At 38.6% G+C, this 19602-nt stretch overlaps 1 protein-coding gene across 1 annotated transcript; it reads right to left on the bottom strand.

The window, feature by feature from the left end:
- Nucleotides 1-8521: 8521 nt before the first annotated feature.
- On the bottom strand, nt 8522-18351 carry LECT2 (leukocyte cell derived chemotaxin 2). Its single transcript, XM_033181151.1, has 4 exons — nt 18099-18351; nt 16193-16289; nt 14541-14686; nt 8522-10841 (listed from the first exon to the last, which is right to left on the bottom strand). The coding sequence occupies exons 1-4, from the start codon at nt 18142-18144 to the stop codon at nt 10675-10677; spliced, it is 456 nt and encodes a 151-aa protein (XP_033037042.1). The 5' UTR covers nt 18145-18351; the 3' UTR covers nt 8522-10674.
- Nucleotides 18352-19602: the final 1251 nt, after the last annotated feature.

Here is a 19602-nt window from a genome sequence, read left to right as displayed (position 1 = left end):
TATCTTGGTATTAATATATTTTATAAAATATAAAATATTTTAAAGCTTATTTAATTATGACATTTTAGCACTATATGAGATTATCTTATGATTCAATAAATAACTTCTAATTTCCAAGGTACTTCAGATTCTACTTTATTATATTGAGAGATAATGGACATTCGATTAAAATTTTAAAATACTAACTCATTTCATAATGATACTGATGTGAAAAGAGAAGAGATACGCATTCTGATTGTTAGTTGGTAGACTATTTGAATAAAGCAGTAAATGCTGCAGGGTGTGTTTGGGAGGGAGTCAGCATTCGCTGCCTCCTGCTATGGATCTGGAACTGTGCCAGATCCTCTGCATAAGTGATCTTAGAATTTAATTAGCAACACAGTTAGAACTCCTTAGTGGCTGCTTATTGTCTTAAGGGTGAAGATCTAGCCTTAAAATAACACACAAGGCCCTGCAAGGTCTGGTCCCTCCCTGCTGCTTTTGCCTCATTTCCCATCAAGCTGCCCCTTGCCCTTTGGTTCCCATTTCCTCTCAGTTCCTCAGAACTGCCCTGTACCCTCTAGTCACAAGGAATTGACTCGTACCTCTCTCTGCCTGGCTTACTGTCTGTGCTCCTCAGATCTTTCCTCTAGCTGTATGTCCTTGATCATAGAAGCCTTCCTGGACACCCGGCCCATTCCCCGCTCATAGGTCAGATCCACGTTGTGCACTCTGTGCTGTGCACTCAGCACCCTGGCTTTACTGTGCGGCACTTATCCCTGTTATAATTCATCACTTACTGATCTGATTATTACAAGTTTGTTCCATTACACTGTAAACTCCATCAGTGCAATGTCATTGCTGGTTTTTGCTCCCTAGAATCGGCCATGCTAGTGGTTTTATCCCCAGAATCGGCCGTGCTAGTGGTTAGCACATAGTAAGCACTCAGTAAATTTTACTTAAGTACTTTGGTTTTCAAGCTTGTTCCACTCAGTTCGCCCCACAGTATCTTAAATTTCTAAGAAATCAATTAAAGTAAAAAGAGACAAATACGTTCATCACTTTCCAGTTTGGGATATTGGGAAAAAATTATGTTTTTTGTTTTGTTTTGTTTTTTACCTATTAAGCAATTAGAATACATTGTGATGTGTAAATGAAGGTTTTAAAAAATAGCACTTTTATATCCCTGTATTTAGAGACTATGTTTGTGTGTACATTCTCACCACTGTTCCATGTTATTTCTCACTGTAACGTCTGTAAGGCTTCTCATATCTACCTATATGTTCCTCCCTCTCACAACAGTATTGCTACATTAGTAAGTACTCCATAAATGCTAGTGGAGCTGATTTTACTGGTTAAAAAGTAAAACCAATTTCTTCAGGACTGGGGTGGTATTACAATTACAGATAGTATAGTTTATACCTTAAGATTTCAGGAGGATACAGAAGCATCATATAATAGGGGACTTAAAACTGGATTGGGGCCGGGTGCGGTGGCTGACGCCTATAATCCCAGCACTTTGGGAGGCTGAGGCGGGTGGATCACAAGGTCAGAAGTTTGACACCAGCCTGGCCAATATGGTGAAACCCTGTCTCTACTAAAAATACAGAAATTAGCCTGGCGTGGTGGCAGTCACCTGTAGTTCCAGCTACTCAGGAGGCTGAGGGCGTGGTGGCAGTCACCTGTAGTTCCAGCTACTCGGGAGGCTGAGGCAGGAGAATCACTTGAACCCGGGAGGCAGAGGTTGCAGTGAGCCGAGATCACACCACTTTACTCCAGCCTGGGCGACAGAGCGAGACTCCATCTCAAAACAAAACAAAACAAAACAAAAAACCTGATTAGGATAACAGGACAAACAAATAGCTTGATAGAGATGGAGTTGGGGATCAGAGCAGTGGTGGACATTCTGAAGGGATAAGCCTCTGGTCTCACCTGGGATCACTCTACCATGATATGTTCTAGGAGGGGTTGGGAGTATACATGCCTGAATGGTCAGGTGATAGAATGCCAGTGGAGTTTGCACTGAGGATAATGGAGCAAAACAGGAACTAGAGAAGGGAGGTTGGGGGTGAGTTTTTCCCCATTGTCAACTAGTATGAAGAGATGATGAGTACCATTGGCCTCTTCTACATAGAGTGAGAAGTTGCTGCTCTAAATCGTGCTTTTTAGTGGCCCAGTAGTTGAACCTAGTGAACTAAGCATATAATGAATCTTAGAGCAAAACGCAGAGTAAATCTAATTTCATGAACTCATGTAAATTACCTTGATTGGCCTGACTTACTGGGTAAGTAAATGGAAGAGTAAAACATTTCTACAACAGCCAAAAACAAGACAAGAACTTACAGAGTATTTTTAATGTTTTGTCTAATGAAAATGTCTTTACTTTGGAAGTCTGTGAAAAGTACTGTTTATTTAAAACTAGTGGATTCTAGATAAAGGAATTTGACATTAGATGGATTTCTTTTTTTTTTTTTTTTTTTTTTATTATACTTTAAGTTCTAGGGTACATGTGCATGACGTTTATATCATGTATAACTCCCCCATGCAATCCCTCCCTCCTCCCCCCTCCCCATGATAGGCCCCAGTGTGTGATGTTCCCCTTCCCGAGTTCAAGTGATCTCATTGTTCAGTTCCCACCTATGAGTGAGAACATGCGGTGTTTGGTTTCTCTTCTTGTGATAGTTTGCTAAGAATGATGGTTTCCAGCTGCATCCATGTCCCTACAAAGGACGCAAACTCATCCTTTTTAATGGCTGCATAGTATTCCATGGTGTATATGTGCCACATTTTCTTAATCCAGTCTGTCACAGATGGACATTTGGGTTGATTCCAAGTCTTTGCTATTGTGAATAGTGCCGCAATAAACATACGTGTGCATGTGTCTTTGTAGTAGAGTAATTTATAATCCTTTGGGTATATACCCAGTAGTGGGATGGCTGGGTCATATGGTACATCTAGTTCTAGATCCTTGAGGAAACGCCATACTGTTTTCCATAATGGTTGAACTAGTTTACAATCCCACCAACAGTGTAAAAGTGTTCCTATTTCTCCACATCCTCTCCAACACCTGTTGTTTCCTGACTTCTTAATGATTGCCATTCTAACTGGTGTGAGATGGTATCTCATTGTAGTTTTGATTTGCATTTCTCTGATGGCGAGTGATGACGAGCATTTTTTCATGTGTCTGTTGGCTGTATGGATGTCTTCTTTTGAGAAATGTCTGTTCATATCCTTTCCCCACTTTTTGATGGGGTTGTTTGTTTTTTTCTTGTATATTTGTTTGAGTTCTTTGTAGATTCTGGATATTAGCCCTTTGTCAGATGAGTAGGTTGCAAAAATTTTTTCCCATTCTGTAGGTTGCCTGTTCACTCTGATGGTAGTTTCTTTAGCTGTGCAAAAGCTCTTTAGTTTAATTAGATCCCATGTGTCAATTTTTGCTTTTGCTGCCGTTGCTTTTGGTGTTTTAGACATGAAGTCCTTGCCCATGCCTATGTCCTGAATGGTACTACCTAGATTTTCTTCTAGGGTTTTTATGGTATTAGGTCTAACATTTAAGTCTCTAATCCATCTTGAATTAATTTTCGTATAAGGGGTAAGGAAAGGATCCAGTTTCAGCTTTCTACTTATGGCTAGCCAATTTTCCCAGCACCATTTATTAAATAGGGAATCCTTTCCCCATTTCTTGTTTCTCTCAGGTTTGTCAAAGATCAGATGGCTGTAGATGTGTGGTATTATTTCTGAGGACTCTGTTCTGTTCCATTGGTCTATATCTCTGTTGTGGTACCAGTACCATGCTGTTTTGGTTACTGTAGCCTTGTAGTATAGTTTGAAGTCAGGTAGCGTGACGCCTCCAGCTTTGTCCTTTTGACTTAGGATTGTCTTGGCAATGCGGGTTCTTTTTTGGTTCCATATGAACTTTAAAGCAGTTTTTTCCAATTCTGTGAAGAAAGTCATTGGTAGCTTGATGGGGATGGCATTAAATCTATAAATAACCTGGGCAGTATGGCCATTTTCACGATATTGATTCTTCCTATCCATGAGCATGGTATGTTCTTCCATTTGTTTGTGTCCTCTTTGATTTCACTGAGCAGTGGTTTGTAGTTCTCCTTGAAGAGGTCCTTTACATCCCTTGTAAGCTGGATTCCTAGGTATTTTATTCTCTTTGAAGCAATTGTGAATGGAAGTTCATTCCTGATTTGGCTCTCTGCTTGTCTGTTACTGGTGTATAAGAATGCTTGTGATTTTTGCACATTAATTTTGTATCCTGAGACTTTGCTGAAGTTGCTTATCAGCTTAAGGAGATTTTGGGCTGAGACGATGGGGTTTTCTAAATATACAATCATGTCATCTGCAAACAGGGACAATTTGACTTCTTCTTTTCCTAACTGGATACCCTTGATTTCTTTCTCTTGCCTGATTGCCCTAGCCAGAACTTCCAACACTATGTTGAATAGGAGTGGTGAGAGAGGGCATCCCTGTCTTGTGCCAGTTTTCAAAGGGAATTTTTCCAGTTTTTGCCCATTCAGTATGATATTAGCTGTGGGTTTGTCATAAATAGCTCTTATTATTTTGAGGTACGTTCCATCAATACCAAATTTATTGAGCGTTTTTAGCATAAAGGGCTGTTGAATTTTGTCAAAAGCCTTTTCTGCATCTATTGAGATAATTATGTGGTTCTTGTCTTTGGTTCTGTTTATATGCTGGATTACGTTTATTGATTTGCGAATGTTGAACCAGCCTTGCATCCCAGGGATGAAGCCCACTTGATCATGGTGGATAAGCTTTTTGATGTGCTGCTGAATCCGGTTTGCCAGTATTTTATTGAGGATTTTTGCATCGATGTTCATCAGGGATATTGGTCTAAAATTCTCTTTTTTTGTTGTGTCTCTGCCAGGCTTTGGTATCAGGATGATGTTGGCCTCATAAAAAGAGTTAGGGAGGATTCCCTCTTTTTCTATTGATTGAAATAGTTTCAGAAGGAATGGTACCAGCTCCTCCTTGTACCTCTGGTAGAATTCAGCTGTGAATCCATCTGGTCCTGGACTTTTTTTGGTGGGTAGGCTATTAATTGTTGCCTCAATTTCAGAGCCTGCTATTGGTCTATTCAGGGATTCAACTTCTTCCTGGTTTAGTCTTGGAAGAGTGTAAGTGTCCAGGAAATTATCCATTTCTTCTAGATTTTCTAGTTGATTTGCGTAGAGGCATTTATAGTATTCTCTGATGGTTGTTTGTATTTCTGTGGGGTCGGTGGTGATATCCCCTTTATCATTTTTTATTGCGTCTATTTGATTCTTCTCTCTTTTCTTCTTTATTAGTCTAGCTAGCGGTCTGTCAATTTTGTTGATCTTTTCAAAAAACCAACTCCTGGATTCATTGATTTTTTGGAGGGTTTTTTGTGTCTCTATCTCCTTCAGTTCTGCTCTGATCTTAGTTATTTCTTGCCTTCTGCTAGCTTTTGAATGTGTTTGCTCTTGCCTCTCTAGTTCTTTTAATTGTGATGTTAGAGTGTCAATTTTAGATCTCTCCTGCTTTCTCTTGTGGGCATTTAGTGCTATAAATTTCCCTCTACACACTGCTTTAAATGTGTCCCAGAGATTCTGGTATGTTGTATCTTTGTTCTCATTGGTTTCAAAGAACATCTTTATTTCTGCTTTCATTTCGTTATGTACCCAGTAGTCATTCAGGAGCAGGTTGTTCAGTTTCCATGTAGTTGAGCGGTTTTGATTGAGTTTCTTAGTCCTGAGTTCTAGTTTGATTGCACTGTGGTCTGAGAGACAGTTTGTTATAATTTCAGTTCTTGTACATTTGCTGAGGAGTGCTTTACTTCCAATTATGTGGTCAATTTTGGAATAAGTGCGATGTGGTGCTGAGAAGAATGTATATTCTGTTGATTTGGGGTGGAGAGTTCTATAGATGTCTATTAGGTCCGCTTGGTGCAGAGATGAGTTCAATTCCTGGATATCCTTGTTAACTTTCTGTCTGGTTGATCTGTCTAATGTTGACAGTGGAGTGTTGAAGTCTCCCATTATTATTGTATGGGAGTCTAAGTCTCTTTGTAGGTCTCTAAGGACTTGCTTTATGAATCTGGGTGCTCCTGTATTGGGTGCATATATATTTAGGAGAGTTAGCTCTTCCTGTTGAATTGATCCCTTTACCATTATGTAATGGCCTTCTTTGTCTCTTTTGATCTTTGATGGTTTAAAGTCTGTTTTATCAGAGACTAGGATTGCAACCCCTGCTTTTTTTTGTTCTCCATTTGCTTGGTAGATCTTCCTCCATCCCTTTATTTTGAGCCTATGTATGTTCTGCATGTGAGATGGGTCTCCTGAATACAGCAGACTGATGGGTCTTGACTCTTTATCCAGTTTGCCAGTCTGTGTCTTTTAATTGGAGCATTTAGTCCATTGACATTTAAGGTTAATATTGTTATGTGTGAACTTGATCCTGTCATTATGATATTAACTGGTTATTTTGCTCGTTAGTTGATGCAGTTTCTTCCTAGCCTCGATGGTCTTTACATTTTGGCATGTTTTTGCAATGGCTGGTACCGGTTGTTCCTTTCCATGTTTAGGGCTTCCTTCAGGGTCTCTTGTAAGGCAGGCCTGGTGGTGACAAAATCTCTAAGCATTTGCTTATCTGTAAAGGATTTTATTTCTCCTTCACTGATGAAGCTTAGTTTGGCTGGATATGAAATTCTGGGTTGAAAATTCTTTTCTTTAAGAACGTTGAATATTGGCCCCCACTCTCTTCTGGCTTGTAGAGTTTCTGCCGAGAGGTCTGCTGTTATTCTGATGGGCTTCCCTTTGTGGGTAACCCGACCTTTCTCTCTGGCTGCCCTTAAGATTTTTTCCTTCATTTCAACTTTGGTGAATCTGGCAATTATGTGTCTTGGAGTTGCTCTTTTGGAGGAGTATCTTTGTGGCGTTCTCTGTATTTCCTGAATTTGAATGTTGGCCTGCCCTACTAGGTTGGGGAAGTTCTCCTGGATGATATCCTGAAGAGTGTTTTCCAACTTGGTTCCATTTTCCCCCTCACTTTCAGGCACCCCAATCAGACGTAGATTTGGTCTTTTTACATAATCCCATACTTCTTGCAGGCTTTGTTCATTTCTTTTTCTTCTTTTTTCTTTTGTTTCTCTTCTCGCTTCATTTCATTCATTTGATCCTCAATCGCTGATACTCTTTCCTCCAGTTGATCGAGTCGGTTACCGAAGCTTGTGCATTGTCACGTATTTCTCGTGTCATGGTTTTCATCTCTGTCATTTCGTTTATGATCTTCTCTGCATTAATTAGTCTAGCTGTCAATTCTTCCACTTTTTTTCAAGATTTTTAGTTTCTTTGCGCTGGGTACGTAATTCCTCCTTTAGCTCTGAGAGGTTTGATGGACTGAAGCCTTCTTCTCTCATCTCGTCAAAGTCATTCTCTGACCAGCTTTGATCCGTTGCTGGCGATGGGCTGCGCTCCTTTGCAGGGGGAGATGCGCTCTTATTTTTTGAATTTCCCGCTTTTCTGCCCTGCTTCTTCCCCATCTTTGCGGTTTTATCTGTCTCTGGACTTTGATGATGGTGACGTACTGATGGGGTTTTGGTATAGGTGTCTTCCTGTTTGATAGTTTTCCGTCTGACAGTCAGAAGGACTGTCTGTTGGTCTGTTAGAGATTGCTTGAGGTCCACTCCAGACCCTGTTTGCCTGGGTATCAGCAGCAGAGGTTGCCGAAGATAGAATATTGCTGAACAGCGAGTGTACCTGTCTGATTCTTTCTTTGGAAGTTTCCTCTCAGGGGTGACGCCACCCTGTGAGGTGTGGGGTATCATAGATGGATTTCAAACTTTAGTCTTTGGAGAATATTTTAGTTCTGTAAGCAAACTTTTTCATGTTAAAAACATTTACATTTGTTAGGTGATTCTGGAGAAGTTTGGATAATTTTGTGGGCAAAAATTTGGTAAACAGAGAGAGTGGGGGAAAGGTCTTACTGTTTGTGCTGAAGAAACACAAAAATAGGATGCTCATATTTTTTGTTTTTCCTTCCTTGTGATCCTTGCTGGCCTCATTTGTATTGTACCGAATATGGGAGAGGTGAAGCAGGAGACAAGCCAGTTTTTCATGGGTATTTATTATTATGAATAACATGTCACAGAGGCAATAGGCATGTGATTACTGTAATATGCCACTGAGTGTGATAAATGTCAAATGCATGCAAGGATTCTTCCCTTTGTAGCCTGGCCTCTTAAATTGGCCACTTATCTCTTTCTTTTTCTTCTATTAAATTTATCTCTTGAAGATAAAACATTTTCAAAGTAAATATTGATTTTTTTCACATTATTAATGTGTAGCTATCAAACCTGACAGAATATTTAATATCACAATTTTTGAAGTGTATATTATCATCATGGTTACTAATGAAAAGTAAGTTTCTCCGTGCTATTACCCCTCTGTCATTCAAACTTTTGTAATATTTTTATACTTAAGTCAAATGTTTTGACATCCAAACCTAAAAGACAAGCGGGAAAAAAACACGGATTTGTTGTTGCACTAGAGGGCGCCATATTCCAGTTCTTCCTGAGAAAGAAGTCCTTTGGTCCAAAGTTTGCATTTCCATTGAGCAGATGCTGAGGGGAAGGCAATGTCCCTGCTCTACCTTGAGAAATTTCACCATTCCAGGTCATGAGTCTGGTTTTTAAAACAATATCCATATCCACCTGTGTTTTGCCTCCTAAATAATCAGAAGGATGATTATTTAGAAAACTAAGCATAGATTTTGTTGTTCAAGTATTTCAGAGCTTCTTTTAAAATTGCCTTTAAGAGCTGATGTGGTATTTCCTTTTTGTGTGTCCTCAATGGAGTACAGCATTTATTTTTTGAAAGCCAAATTTCTGGAAACAACCTAAAGTTATTTGGTACCAAGGAGATGCATATTCAAATCAGATAGTGCTAGATATGGTTTGCCATTGAAAGTAATGGCAAAACCCGTGATTACTTTTGCACCAACCTAATCTAAGAAGGTGCTAATTGTATGACATAGATTCTCAACTACCTGAGAGTCATCATGATAACTCTTTCTTCCTGGCCACCCACTGCAAGTCTTGTTGCTTCTGTGACATGTTATTCATAATAATAAATGCCCATGAAATCACCTCCCAACTGCAAAACTACAGCACTGGTAGTAACTTAAATCTTTCTGTGTGATCCTCCCTATCTAGTTATGAGTTAACTAGAGTTCATTATTTTCTTGCTTCCCTTTTTATATGATTTTGTTATATAAAAAGGAAATTGTATTTTAATTTTAACTTTTAATTTTATAAAAAGAATATCGTGTGTTATGTGATCTTCTGGACTTTTGTAAACTTAAAATTATATTGTCATGATTCATTCAGGTCATTATGTTTAGCTGAAGTTCATTTATTGTGACTGCTGTCAACTATTACATTCTATAACTTTGAGATTATTTATTGATTTCACTGTTGATGGTCATTTGGGTCATTGAAGGTTTTGCTGTGAAAAATAGTGATACCATGAACATTCTCGTACATATGTCCAGATACACAAATGCAGCCATTTCTCTAACAATAAACTTCAGTTAATTATGTTTTCCTCTAAAAATCTACACATAAGAATGTAATCATTCGCTGGCATTTTCTGCATTCCAAACAAATTTAAGCAGAAATTCATGAAGAAAGTTTCCAGAATGATTAGTTCAACGTATTCATTTTCTTACCGACTGGCTAAACTCTTAAGGAGCCAGAATTATTTCTGGTGCTTTGGACATTTGTATGGTCTTGTTTCCTCTTAGTACCTGTTGTCAATGTAACTAACACAGAATAACATAGCTATAATACAATGATGTGTAGAAATAAGTAGCTGTAATATGCATATGGCTAGATGAAATTGACAGGCCCAGTTCCATGAGACACTTCAGATAAAGGTAGGCCTCATTCTCATTCTGGTCCTTCCTGTAGTGCAGCCTCACTGAAATCTGGAGTATGTTTTCCTGGACTGCCATCATTCATAATCATGTGGGCGAGTGTGGATAGAAATACCAGCAAATCCTTTATTATCCAGGAAAGCAGCTCTCTCTACAACCAATATGATAAACCTAAGGATACTGCTGAGAGTCTACTACCTAAACTCAACGTATTCATTGAATATGTATTGAATGTATACTAAATCTAGCATTGTAAACCACTCACTGTTCTTGTACCATAGAAATACTTTCAGGCTTTTTCAAGCAGAAAGGTTACTAGTTTTAGAGGTGTCAAAAATGCAGCCTGGCACAGCTTAAGTTCTCTTGTTTATTTATCTTAGATCTTCAGGACTGAGAAATCTAAAAAACAAAACCACTCAGATTCCTTGGGTGACGGAAAGATCAAAGAGCCTGAAGAAACCAGTCCACTTGAACATCAGAGTGACAATGAGTTAAAATCAAAATGTTTTCTTTCTCGCACTTATCATGTTTCTATTTAAACTCAAATTTCCTTTTTTAATTAAAAAAATTTTGTGGGTACACAGGTGTATACATTTATGAGGTACATGAGATGTTTTGATACAAGCACGCAATGTATAATAAGTCCTGGAAAATGGAGTATCTATCCCTTCATGCATTTTTCCTTTGCGAACCCAAATTTCTCGAAGAGCGGGGTATGCATCCAGGTTTTTAAGATGACTTTTTATTTTGAAGATCTGACCATTGGCCTTCCATTTATAGGTATGCAGTAGGGTCACTCAAGTCACAGTTTTCAATGTGCACGTGCGACTGTATGCCAGGATAAACTTTCTGCAAGGGCAATAGAGTTCCAAGTTTTTCTCCCTTCTTAATAGGACCTTTATACTTAATTGGCTTAATGTAGAACATTTTGACACAAAAACCTAAAAGAAAATAAGTACAATTATTTATCTGGGCTTCAGTAACCTTGAATCTGAAATTTAAAAAACAACAAATGGACAAAAAATAAAAAATCAAAAATAAAGTTGAATGAACTCCGGAGAGGAATAGATGAAAATGACAGAATGATATTAAAAAGGAAGACTAAATTACAAGATGCCAAAGGAAGAATAGATTCAAATGAAATGCTAATAAAGGCATTGAAGAATAATAGCAGGAAAATACTAGCTAGTTAGAAAAGGTGAACCCTGAACAAAGTCAGCTCCAAGACGTATTCTGATAAAATTAATTGGACTTTAAAGGAAAATGGAAATAACTGGAACAAAAATAAAACCTTGCTAAATATCAAAAGAACTAAAAAGGCAAAGACCCAAGTAGAGAAATAGAGTGCAATACAATAATTATAAAATAAAATGATGGTGTTGGGTACAAATATAGGAGTCATATCTGTAAATGTGAATGGCTTTATCTTGTCTATTAAAAAATATCCCATTGGGTTGAAAAGCAAACCCCAATTTAATGCTGTATGGAATAAAACACAGCGATTGAAAAGGCTGAAAGTGAAGAGCTGGACAAAGATTTGCCAAGCAAATGGACAAAGATTTGCCAAGCAATAAGAAAGCAAGGGCTATCGTCCTGTTACCAGAGTGGAAATCAGGCCAAAAGGCATTGAAACAAGACAAAGGAAGATAATGTAAGAGAGTAAATGCCACAAGTCACAGTGAAGATACAACAGTTACATCTATCCATGCGCTAAATAACAGGTCATCTATATAAAGCAGAGACTACAAGAGACGCCAGGAGACATAGATAGAAACCCACCAATAATAGACTTTAATACACTACTGGCACTGCAAACTGGTCAAGTGAGCATAAAAATAAGGCTGTAAAATTATGCTGTCCAATAGGGTAGCCACTAGCCACATGTGGTTATTCATTACTTGAAAGGTAGTTAGTCTGAATTGAGATGTGCTTTAATGGTAAAGTACACAGTGGATTTTGAAGACTTAGCATGTAAAAATGTTAAATATCTCAATACTTTTTGTATTACATATTGATATACTTTGAAAATATTGAGTTAAATAAAATATTAAAATACCATGTTTTTTTACTTCAATATGGCTACTAGAAACTACTCGCTCTGTCGCCCAGGCTGGAGTGCAGTGGTGCGATCTCGGCTCACTGCAGGCTCCGCCACCCAGATTCATGCCATTCTCCTGCCTCAGCCTCTCGAGTGTCTGAGGGACTGCAGGCGCCTGCCACCACACCCAGCTTATTTTTTGTAGTTTTTAGTAGAGACGGGGTTTCACCATGTTAGCCAGGATGGTCTTGATCTCCTGACCTCGTGATCCACCCACCTCAGCCTCCCAAAGTGCTGGGATTACAGGCATGAGCCACAGCGCCCGGCCGAAAATTTAAAATTATATACATGACTTCTGTTATATTTCTGTTGGGTAGTTCTGCTGTTGAAGAGCTAAAACTCCCATCGGGTAGGTTTTATGAATAAATATTAAACAAAAGATGTGCAAGATCTCTACACTGAAAACTACAACAACCGTTAATATAACAGTGAAGGAAAACCAAAGTAAGTGGAAGACATAACATGTTCATTGATTGGAGGACTCACTACTTTAAAAATATCAGTTCTCAATTTGATCTGTATATTTACTGTAGATTCAGTCAGAGCCCTGGCAGGATTTTTGGTGGAAATTAGCAAACAGATTCTGTTTGGAAATGCAGATAACCAAGAATTGCCAAGGCAGTCTGAAAGAAGAAGAAAGTCAATTCCAATTATGCATTCTGGAACTGGGGAAATAGCCTCTTGGTAGTTTGGAGGATGCACTGGGCTCACTGTAAGATGGATTGAAAAGCTCTGTAGCACTGTAAGATAGCTAGTGAAAAGCTACATTGACCACCTGACTATAAGCCCCTACTTTATAGTCTGACTGGTGAATCACAGTGGCCTTTTAGATCTCCAGGAATTAGTGTCAGTTTTGAGCAAGTGTCCAATAATCTCTGAAGAGCCTAATTATTTCTTCCCCAATGTGCTGTCATCCTGCTAAACCATTGCAGGTCCCTTTGGGGATGGCTAGAAGTAAGGTTTACAGTATAAATTTTTGGCTGCATGGCAGGACCCTTATGCAAAAGGACTGAGCCTCCCTTTCTTTCAAGAGGCTCTGGGACTGAACCAATTCAAGCCTGGGAATTTATTGGGAATTGGAACCCATTATTGTGATGACTGAAGTCAGCGTTTTGTTCATCAGACCTGGAGCATTTCCATTCACACAAGTCCAATAAGGCTTTAGTTGGCTGCTCATCTATTCAATTCTAGGGTCACCGTGATTACTAGCCAATGTCACAAATCTCTGCGGTTTAGACGAATCTGATTACTACTGCTCTCACTGACCTTGGCATTAACTGTTAAGCACCACTTCAGATAACCCAGTTCAACGGCAGAAGTTTCCCTTGCGACATTGGGCCTAAAGAGGACAACCACTATGTAGCTCCTCAAGGATGTGGGTTCCCTCACAAGATGCCTCTCACAGCCTTGGTGAGGAGAGTCTCCTCTGGACTCACTCCCAATAGGAATGCATATATATGTTCATTAAAAGGTATAAGAAAGTTCGTAGCCGCAATTTTATAATCGCCTAAAACTGGAAACTACCCAAAAGTCCGTCTGAGGAAGAATGGATAAATGGATGAAAATATATACATATAATGGAATATCATGCATCAGAAAAAAATGTGGATACAAAAACATTAATCACATAATCATGAAGTGGAATGAAAGAAGACCCACAAAAAAGAGTGAATGCTGTTTAATTCTATACCATTTTTAGAAACAGGAAGAACTAATACATGGTGTTAGAACTTGGGATAGTGATTATCTTGCTGGGAATAATGACTAAATGGTAGCACAAGGGATGTCTAGGATGTGGGTGATGTTCTTTTTCTTGATCTGGGTGCTGATTACACAGGTATATTCGCTTTTTGAAATTCACGGAGCTACACATGGATGTGTTGTGCACTTTTATGTGTATATTTTATACGTTGGTGGAGTAACCAAACAACAAAGCCAATACCTGGAGTACCAGGAGACCTAGCTTTACCTAAAACTTAGAAGCTTTCAAAAATATTTCACATTCAACTCTTGGAGAAATGCCAGCATTTATGATTTGTGGGATTTGAGTAAATGCAAGTATCTATCCATTATGGTTAGCATTGCTGAAAGTGGCTTCGTTTATAGATTGTTAAGCAAAACCACGTGGGTCACAGGAAGGAATGCCTCCAATCAGCTGTGGGGTTTCATGGAGTGTGTGCGTGAAGCAGAAGTTTTCAGAGAAAATGGTGAAACATCCTTGAAAGTGCCTCAGCTGGGAGAGGATCAGAAAAAAATATCTATCAGGTACTATGCTTATTACCTGCGTGGCAAAATAATCTGTACACCAAATGTCTGTGACGTGTGGTTTACCTATATAACAAATGTGAACATGTACCCCGAACCTTAAATAAAAGTTTTTTAAAAAACGCATCAGCTAATTTGGGTACACTGTATATTCTTTCTGTTCTAGGTTTTATCATTTTGAAAGAAGTACAAAATCTCTATGTATGGAACCTGCATTAAATAAATAAGCATCAACATCTCCAGTAGACACCCCAGGTATAGACTCCACCTCTCTTACCTCTTCCAGATATTCGAACACCATTATTGATAGCATTTTTGTTTTGATAAGGTTTCTCCTGGCCCTCAATCATTCCAGTGAATGGTGCATACACAGTAGATCCAGCAGAGCACAAGATGTCCACACCCTGGTGAGGCCTCTGACTTCTAGGATGTAAATAAGAATGAACAAACTGAGGATCTGCCCTGGGGAGCTTTACTGCCCGGGAACATGGCGTTAGCCCACTGTTTCCAGACGAGGTACCAAAGCTTGAAGCTGCCAGAACATGTTGGGATGTCCCAGGATGCCTCACTCTATTTAGACCAATTTTAACCTCCCTCCCTGCAGGTGCTAATAACCATGTTATAAAGATGAAAGCATTTAAAATGGTACTTGGTACATAGTAAGCTTTAAACAAGTATTAACTACTATTATTTTATGTCATTTGGGAGGAATGAGGCAATCCATGTAAGTGCATTTTCTAGATACCTAGATCTTGACATCTTCAAGCCCACTTTGAAAACAGCTGGCTTTTTATGGGAACCTATCATAAAAGTATCACATGTTACCCTCTTCTTATTTTTCTTGCAGTGATCTAGAAAAGTGATTGTAAATGCCACTTACTATATATGGTATTTTAATACAGCGTGTGATACCTCCTGAGTTTATTAAAGTGCATGGGGCCCAAACCAAACTATTCCAGATCGTGAGGTGCCTTGAGTTCGTCTTAGCAACCCCTCAGCTCTTGCTTCCCGCTGCTGTCACTATGCCTGCTCTCACCAGCCTTCTAATAGGCTTCTAATAGGCTGTCGTCTGAACAATCAGATTTACCAGGATTGCTACAATTATGTACAAAGCAACACTGAGCAGGCTCAAGACAAAAGCCAAGAAGTTACTGTATCAATCAAGTGCATAAACTACAGTATGAGCTGAGTTTAAATTTAGGCAATTCAGGGGACGTTTCCCATATTTCCCTTCTTAGTCCTGTTTCAGTATTTGAGGTTGCTTTGTAAGTTGTATCTGTATATGTGAGAGTTTCCCTCTAGTTAGGATGGAGATCAGTGAAATGACTGGACACATGGCTATTTCACTAGAAAGTGGCTGGGTATAACCCAAGTTGATGCTGGGTATAACTGAAAATTCACGAGTGTGACCCTCATTGTCTGGAAGAGATAGTGGTGCTCTCTCGCCTGCTTAGAGTCAGCCTCTAATATTCAACCTCCAGAACCTGGGCCAGTAACAGCGTAGTTTGGTGGGAAGAGGAACCAAAAGCCTGAATTCAGGTCTAGCCTTCACCATCTCCAACTGTGCTTGACAGGTCCCTTAACCCTTTGGCACCTCAGTTCAAGTTTCTCTTCTATAAAATGGGATAGTGGAGTTTGATATCCCTTTGGAAAAACTAAGTGAGGTAAGTCAATATGTGAAGACATTCAGAAAGAAAACTGTTTGCTCCCTGCTCTTTTCCTTCTTCCACATTCTGATCCCAATTCACAGCTCATAATTGAAGCAGAGTTATTGGAAGCTGCTCCAAAGACAGTGATGTAACTGGTTACATCTCTAGTTTTTCATGCTGTCAGAAATGTGAGCCCTTGAGGCAACCAATGTTGGGCAAGGACACTGAGAAAAGAGCTTAGGGACCAAAGGGTTGGATGGTTGTTTGTGCAACTTCCTACCTTTGAGCAGAGTACTGTCCACAGCCATGGCGGTCACACGTCCGGATCTCGTTGGAAGACTTGCCAGCACATATATTAGCCCATGGCCCTGCCAGTGCTAAAAAGGAGAAACATGAGAGCAGAGCTCCTGGCCTCAGACATTCCCTATCTCCATTTGCCTTATCAGTCACACAGTGGATCCTGACAATTCTGTTTTCACTGTAGGTTTCCCCAAACTTTATGTATTTGTGGGAAGGTCGTCTTTCCAGAATTTTATATCCTGATTCAGATGTAAAATTGGCTTTTTCCCGGGCCACAGAATTCTGCCTTGTTATGTTAGAGCATTAGTGAATACAACTTTTTTTTTTTTGAATTGGAGTCTCACTCTGTTGCCAGGCTGGAGTGCAGTGGCATGATCTCAGCTGACTTCAACCTCCGCCTCCTGGGTTCAAGTGATTCTCCTGCCCCAGCTTCCTGAGTAGCTGGGACTACGGGTGCACACCACCACACCCAGCTAATTTTTGTATTTTTAGTAGAGACGAAGTTTCACTATGTTGGCCAGGATAGTCTCGATCTCTTGACCTCGTGATCTGCCCACCTCAGCCTCCCAAAGTGCTGGGATTACAGTCATGAGCCACCGTACCCAGCTGAATGTGTTTCTTTATAAGCATTGACCTCCATCATTATACTTTGCTTCAGATCCATTAGTAAATGGTATAAGTTGTGCTTTTCTATTTTTCTTTGCTCATTATCTGCCATGGGGATCATTATTTTTAGATTAAGCAAAAATAATAAAACAGCATGGCTCAGAAAATAATTTTAGAAATTGTAATTTTGAAATGGTTAGTTCTACGAATCAAATCCAAGCAAATGTTTGAATTAAAGGAAAAAGGAACTCTGAACTAGCCAAGTTTGTTTAACACTAGATATCTCATACTTGCAAACATGGAAGGGAAGAGGGAGATTGTTAGAAATAATCTGAAACGTTAAACCAATTTAGCCTAGATTGAGATTAGGAGAGAAGGTGGGAAAAGGAGTAGAACCAATTATATGAAAAATTATGAAACATGGAGGAAGGGCTGCTTTCTCAGCAGACTTGGTGCAAACTTTGTTTTAGGCACAATTCATCTCTTTAGTATAGTACTTGATAAATGTTCAATTGAATTAAACGTCCTGGATTTCCGGTGTTAACATTCACAGAGAGATACAGTAAGCACACTCAACCTTGCACTTTGAAACAAACAAGCAAAAGCAAGAGTCTGGTAATTTGACTATTGATTTTATTTAAAGACATTTTACTCTTCATTAATACCTATGCTGTGAAGAGAAGCTCCAGAATATGGCCATTAAGTCTCTTCTTTAAAATACTTTTAAAAGGTGGGTTTCAAAAGTTTTATGCCTTGGAGCCAAGCTCCAAATCAACACCTTGATCAAGATATAATCCCATCAGTTTGGCAACTAATATTTATCCTTGGGAATTGAGGCAAATGTCAGACAGTGTAGTAATTTATGCACCTTTTCTCCTTCTGTGAGTATTAAGGGAGCATTCCCTTTGTCTTAATCCACACCAGTCTCTGTATTAGTATCTGTATCAGAATTCGATTTGATCAAAATCAGAATCAAATTCTTATATCAACTTTTTATTATCTAGTTTTGTTCTAGTTAAGTCCCAGACCAAGACTGAAAGGCTTTGTAATGTCTTCTCAACCCACTATTATGTTTCCCTCATTAAAGAACCGGAATATTCCATTTAAATTATTTAGAACATCATCAGGACCATGTATCATTCCTGTTTCATTTTTTAATAGCCAAATACACAAGTCTTTGTTGTGATCATGCTATTAATGACTTTTTAATCTTTTTAATCTTCCCCTGAAGTAAGTTTTTAAAAATTAACCAACATTCTAAAATTGCACTTTCAACTTACCGGTAGAAATCAGACCAGCCAAAAGGAGGACTTTGGTGGAAAACATCTGGGTTTACTTCCTTTATGTTTCTTCCTCCGATTAGAGTTGCCCCCACAGTCTCTTTGAAGAATATTCAAGTTTGAATGAATACTTCCTAGCTATTTAGCCTTAGAATCATGCATCTTTCATTTCTTTAGTGTGAGACACAAAAAGTATAAGAGAATGGAGCAAGTCAAGTTCTAATATTCCATGGATAGCTATTTGATTTGCAGGTAGGGCCTATGTAAAAGCCTTTGATCTGAAGAAGCAGCCAATTATATTGGAAACATTGACTAAATATTAACAGAAAATGATAAGGCTAGGTGCATATCGACAGTCTTCTCGGCCGTGGCTTGTAGGAGAATGTTTGTGTGAATGATGGAATATTTAGTGCTGTCTGCTGGTAGATCTTTCTTTTATTTCCTTTAGAGCACGTATTTCAGAAGAAAATTGATCCTTAGTAATGTATAGCCCTTCATATTCCTTAATATATCCCTTAAGTGTTTTTGAATTATCAGTTTAATTATATTTTATCTGTGTAATATTTGCAAATAACTTTAATATTTTAATAAAATTGCCTGCACTTACCTTAAATAGGTGATTTTTAAATGTTTTCTTGTTTGGGATATGATAAGTTAACACCATTAAAAGCATCCATTAATAAAGGAAAAAAGATTAAGTATAATATAGTCATTGATATGGTTTGGATCTGTGTCCCCACCCAAATCTGATGTTCGATTGTAATTCCCAGTGTTGGAGGTGGGGCCCAGAGAGAGGTGATTGAATTATGGGGCTAGAGTTCTCATGAATGGATTAGCATCATCCCCTTGGTGCTGTTGTCATGATAGTGAGTGAGTGAGTTATGGTGAGATCTGGTAGTTTAAAAGTGTGTAGCACCTCCCCTGCTCTCACTTCCTCCTGCTTTAGCCATGTAAGACGTGCCTGCTTCCCCTTTGCCTTCTGCCATGATTTTCAGTTCCCTGAGACCTCCCAAGAAGCTACCATGCTTTCTGTACAGCCTGCAGAACTGTGAACCAATTAAACCTCTTTTCTTTATATATCACCCAATCTCAGGTATTTCTTTATAGCAATGCAAGAACAGACTAATACAGTCATGCAATGGAGTAAAATACAACAATTTAAATGAAAACAATCTGTATGTATTAACACAGCTAGATCTCTAGATATATGGTTGAATTAAAAAGCTATTTTTAGAATTATATATAGAGAGTATACTATTTACGATATTTAAAATCTGAAAACAAGGAAGAATATTAATCTTTGTGAATGCTGTATATATAATAAAAATATGCACAGACTACCTTTAAGATAGTAATTGCTTCTGGATAGTGAGAGAAATAAAACTAAAAAAAAAAAAAAAAGAAATAAAACTGTGGAAGGATATACAGAGTACATAAACTCTAAAATATTTTATTTCTAAAAAAAATCAGAAGCAAATATGTAAAAATATTAATTTGTTAATTA

The sequence above is a fragment of the Trachypithecus francoisi genome, unplaced genomic scaffold, assembly GCF_009764315.1.
Source record: "Trachypithecus francoisi isolate TF-2019V2 unplaced genomic scaffold, Tfra_2.0 Lachesis_group2, whole genome shotgun sequence".
NCBI lineage: Eukaryota > Metazoa > Chordata > Mammalia > Primates > Cercopithecidae > Trachypithecus > Trachypithecus francoisi.
This window is presented reverse-complemented; position numbering and strand designations above follow the sequence as displayed.

Coding starts and splice junctions, on each gene's coding strand:
- LECT2 (XM_033181151.1), bottom strand. CDS start 18,144: ATGTTTTCCACCAAAGTCCTCCTTTTGGCTGGTCTGATTTCTACCG. Junction 14,687..16,192: donor GGACAGTACTCTGCTCAAAG/GTAGGAAGTTGC, acceptor TTTACATCCTAG/AAGTCAGAGGCCTCACCAGG. Junction 10,842..14,540: donor TGTTCGAATATCTGGAAGAG/GTAAGAGAGGTG, acceptor ATTTTCTTTTAG/GTTTTTGTGTCAAAATGTTC.